Source organism: Austrofundulus limnaeus, unplaced genomic scaffold, assembly GCF_001266775.1.
Source record: "Austrofundulus limnaeus strain Quisiro unplaced genomic scaffold, Austrofundulus_limnaeus-1.0 Scaffold126, whole genome shotgun sequence".
Classification (NCBI taxonomy): domain Eukaryota; kingdom Metazoa; phylum Chordata; class Actinopteri; order Cyprinodontiformes; family Rivulidae; genus Austrofundulus; species Austrofundulus limnaeus.
The window spans coordinates 961,887-966,942 of NW_013952528.1; the positions used below are offsets into that span (position 1 = coordinate 961,887).

The 5,056-nt window shown below is 39.7% G+C and overlaps 1 protein-coding gene across 2 annotated transcripts in view; it reads left to right on the forward strand.

Moving 5' to 3' along the window:
- Positions 1 to 4,437, forward strand: part of LOC106522296 (cadherin-20) — a 104,019-nt gene extending 99,582 nt beyond the window's left edge. For both annotated transcript variants that reach the window (XM_014015262.1, XM_014015263.1), the window contains exons 11-12: positions 946 to 1,197; positions 2,621 to 4,437. In XM_014015262.1, the coding sequence (XP_013870716.1) occupies positions 946 to 1,197; positions 2,621 to 3,138 (770 nt within the window). In that variant the 3' untranslated portion in view covers positions 3,139 to 4,437. The remainder of the gene's footprint in view (positions 1 to 945; positions 1,198 to 2,620) is intronic.
- Positions 4,438 to 5,056: the final 619 nt, after the last annotated feature.

Below are 5,056 nucleotides of genomic sequence, written 5' to 3' on the forward strand. Positions count from 1 at the left end.
TATTCCATTGGAGAAATCTTGTATATACACGCATGTTCACAACTGCTMACAAACAGGTGTTCTGATCCGGGGGGTTCTGACTGGTCACTGAGTGTGTAAATTTGTCTGTGTGTATATACTGACAATATTTATGAATGTAGGCATGTATGTATGTATATCTTTATATATGTATGGATATGTGTATATTTTTATATATGCCCTCCATGTATTTATCCATTTATTTTTCAGGTGAGCGGACAGATGTTGGGTGTGTGGTCCTGTGTTTTGTTGGTGTATATTTAACATACTTCTTAATCACTATTTCAATCTTTCTATCTTTCTAATTACTTCTCTCTCTGTTTTTCTCTCTGTCTCTATTTTCTCTTCACTTAAAAAAAGTCACTGATGATGAAGAAATAAATACACTAAATAAACTAATCGGTTTCATTTTCTACTGAAGTGACAAAAAAAAGAGAAAAAAAAGAGAAAAAAAAGAATCAAGTGGAAGGAAGGCAATGGCCAGGCTAAAATAAAAGATTAGTTAATTTAGGGGGAAAATATGTTTCTTTGTGGATGATGTCTAGAGTGTCCCAAATTACTTTCCTTACTCCAGGGTCAGAGTAACTGTGATTGACTGGTGTTAAAAAGTTTTGTAAACATCCTCCTCACAGCTCTTTTGAACATCTCACTGACTGTTTTTATAGCCTCAATCTTACAGCACTGCAAGACACCTTGATCCAAACCTCTTTTTTCTTCTTCTCTCCTATAAGGCACTTTTTTTCTAATTAATTAATATGATTATAATCAATAGTTCATCAGGTTTTCTGTTGGTCTTAGCTGATAGCTTTTTCAGCGCAGTATGAGTCATTCAAGTGTAAAGAAAAAAACAAACTTCCTTTCTTAAGGAACTTGGATATAAATAAATTTTAAATACAGTCTGCCTCTCCCTGTCCTTTTTGTGTCCAGACAACACAGCATGGATTCTGACACGCCGCAGCGGCTGGTCGCAGCAGGACCAGACCACCTTTTATTTGCCCATCTTTGTCTCCGACGGGGAGCAGCCGGTCCAGACCAGCACCAGCACCCTGACCATCCGCGTGTGCAGCTGCGACCAGGAGGGGAACGTCATGTCRTGCAACGCCGAGGCCTACAGCCTCCCTGCCAGCCTCAGCAAAGGAGCACTCATCGCCATCCTGGCCTGCATCTTTGTCCTGCTGGGTGAGTCACACCTGCTGCTGTGGTTGTGAGCAGAGGGAAACCAGACATGGCTGATTTTCCATTCTTTCCAAATGGAACTGCAAAGTTAGAGAACATAATTTTTAGCTCTTTCAAATAATGGGCCARGTTTTTTCATGTGAGCAACATAAAGTCTGCCAGCGACAAATTCAGTAAACTAATATGATTAAAAAATGAATAAAATAAGGTTGAAAAGAGACATCGCTTTTAGCTACATCTGCCTGAAATCAAAGGTGTTCAGTTATTTTTGTGATCCTATCAATCTTCTCTAAAGTTCAAATGCGAGGTCCTGAAAAACTTTTATTTTACTCTAAAACGTAACAAAGTCCTTTTACTGTCAGMTTTATCTGACGTGTGATGAGCAAGAGTTGTGCTGTATTTGAAAGACAAAATAAATACTCTGTACTTATAGCATGAATTAGTCTGTTATCAAAAGTGCTCCCTGTTTAACAACCACAAATCTGTCATGCAAAGTGCTGAAAGTCACTGAAAAGTTTCCATCATTTGTATATAAAAAATTTGGAAAAGCACTTTGAACATTTTTTATCATGTCAAATATGCATTTGCTTACTTTGTATAGGTTATAGGAGCAAAGACTAGAAAGACATGTTTTTTTTTCACTTTATTTTCTTTTCCATGCTTATCCAGAAATGAAAACCACCAAATATCAACTCCATATCTTTCATACTGAACTGCACCTCTTCATTTATTGTTAAGAATGAAAATAGTCCTTTTAAATATATTTTCAAATTATTTTACTGGTATTTTAGCAAAGTTACACAATGTGATTTATATAGACCCCCCTCTCCCTCCCATTAAAGAGGTTCTTATTTAGCATTGATTTAGCAAAAAATCCTGTCTCTGCCTCCGCTGGTTTSTTGAAAGATTTGAAAAAAAGCATTCAGATGTCAAAATACAACAACRGAGTGAATAAAGATGACTGAAAAAGTCATCTACCAGCTTGACATCATCATTACTAGGATAAATATCTTTTCTTGCCTTGGTGAAACATCTGGTATTCATTAGAAGCAGCTGCCCTGTAGTCACACTGTCTTTCCCACTGGAGGCCGACACAGAACCGTTTTATCTCCTTCTGCAGACCTTTAACTGTGGGCCAGAGGGCTCAGCAGCTTGGCTCCTTCAGGAAGCACAAATTAATGTTCAAGTGTGTAGCCTCAATTGTTTTGAGAAGATCAAGTCATTCTGGTTTGAACAAAAATTTGTTTTTACCCCCAAAACTAGGATTTACTGCTAATAAAGCTATTGATAATKTTGAAAACAGTTACATTTTGGCTTCATTTTTTTAGATAAATGATGACACATTGAAATTTGTTGAGTGTTTTTTTAGTGAATCAGATAAAGACCTGGCAATGGCATAACTTTCATTTGTGTTTCTTTACCACAGTGATGATTCTGCTCATGCTTTCTCTGCGGTCTCATCGCAAAAAGCCCTACCTGTGCGACGAGGAGGAAAACGTGCACGAAAACATCGTGCGGTAYGACGACGAAGGCGGCGGCGAGGAGGACACCGAGGCCTTCGACATCGCCGCCATGTGGCACCCCCGCGAGGTGCACCACCCGCTGGGCAAACTGAGACAGGACATGATGCCGGAGATCGAGAGCCTGTCCCGCTACGTCCCCCAGGCGTGCGTCGTGGGCGGCGGCGGGGACAGCAACGTCCACGGGTACGTGCTGGCCAAGCTTCTGGAGGCGGACATGGACCCGTGCGCCCCACCCTACGACTCCCTGCAGACGTACGCCTACGAAGGCGAGGGCTCGGTGGCCGAGTCGCTCAGCTCGCTCCAGTCGGGGACGTCGAACACCGACCACGAGTACGACTATCTGAACGACTGGGGGCCGCGTTTTAAAAAACTCGCAGAGATGTACGGAGTGCTTGAGACAAACAGTCCTCCAATTTGGTAGAGCGTACCTTTTTTTTTTTAAATCAAAGACAGAAAAAGTGGACAAAACACACGTTGGAAAGTTGAAGACTAAACTGGGATATATCCGACWTTGGTGACTGTTGGGATTCCTGCCGAGGCCTCGAATGCCTTTGTGGCCGCTGCGGCAACACGAGCAGGTTTTAAATTTGCCCCCCGCCCCCAGAGAGGGAGCTTTTGAGTCAGGCTGGATCCTTTGAGTCTCACAAGGCCRTGCATAGGAACTGCTTCAAAGCACATGTTTACCCCCACCACCCCCTACCCCTTCCTGCCTGAATCAGCCGCGGGCAGAACCCCTTTGGTYCAAAGTGATTCAGTGTGATTCATGCTGAAGATAAAAAATAAATAAATACTGGAGTGGGACAACGTTACCCTCTGCAACTCCAGTTTGAGCATGTAGTTTTACACTAAGGGGGGAGGGGGAGTGAAAATCATTGCTGCAACTGTTAGTGAGTTTTTGGTCTTTATTCACTTCTTTGTTTCACGTGCTGTATTTATTTTATGTTAAATTATTATTATTATTTTAAACAGCACTGTATTTTGAGCTGTGAGAAGAAATCTTGAAAAAGATTGCTTATATGTTGTAACATACATGATGTAACCGCCCTCAAAGCCTGTGTGAGAGGAGCTTTTCTTGCTTCTCTCAGTGTTTCACTGACACGCACAGAAGATAGTGTATTCCCATGTGGGTCTTTAAAGTGTTTATTGTAAAATTGTTTGTCATTTTTGAGCTCTTTGTCCCGTACTTCTTAATGTTTTTCCCCTGAAACACAAGCAGTTTGTGGAAGGATGAGTAAGGTCATTTTTTTTTATTAAATCCTTTTCTTTTTGGAGCTCAATGTCAACGTATCTCTGTGRAGATCTTACCTGATTTTTATAGTTTACATTCCACCCTCTTACCAGAGTCCGACGGCAAAGAAGCTCAGTCTGTCCCGTTTGAGAGACTACGTTGCTTTTATGCCGCCACACAAATGTGGTTTAATCCTTCAATCCTGTGAAATACAGGGAAATTGATTTTCTGTATTAAGTGCCAAATGTAAAAAGACAAAAAAAAGCTAAGCATAGACACAAAAGGTATTCTGTAATGATAAATAAGAACTGGCGTAAAATGCAAACACCTAAAGAAAACCTGATTTTAGAAACTGGAAATGCTGAAGTGTTTTTTGATAATGAAACTGAGTGGGGTTGTTTGATAATAATGTGTTCAGACATACTGCAGTAAGTGGTATGTGAATGTAGATTTTTTTTGTATTCTTGTTAATAAAAAAATGGAAAAAAGAAATCTGCCTTTATATCCCTAAAGRATTTTCTAAATGTATTATTGCATCAGCTCCGTAAGCTCAGCCACACCTCACAGCAGAAACTCTCCTCAAAGTGCAGAAAAATTATGTAAAGGTGAACWTTAGATGACCTACTGTAATACACATTCTGATTTTTCTGCATTAGGGAGATTTCAGTTTTTCATTTCGGTGCAAAATCATGAATCAGGTGGTAATTTACAGTGAAATTACCCAATTTTTAAATGTGTAAAATGTATATTTACATACAGTATAATTTCTTTGATTTAACTTTTTTTTGTGCAAAAAGAACACCTTAATGACTCCCCAGATGTTTTTAATTTAATTTAATCATTGTTTGATCATTTACAGTAACTCTCAACAAAAGCATCCCATCCTAGGTCACACGTGTCAATCTCTAGGCCCATGGGCCAAATGTGGCCCGTGGGTCTGACCCGCTAACGTGGCCCTGCCCACGCCTCCACTTCCCACCCAAAAAATAAATAAATAACTTTTTTTTTCTGCTCTCTCTGTTAAACTTTTGCTTTAATATAAAAAAATAGCTTTTAAATCAATTGTAAACTTCAAATGTTTGATTCAATGCAACAAAGTAAACTATTTTAA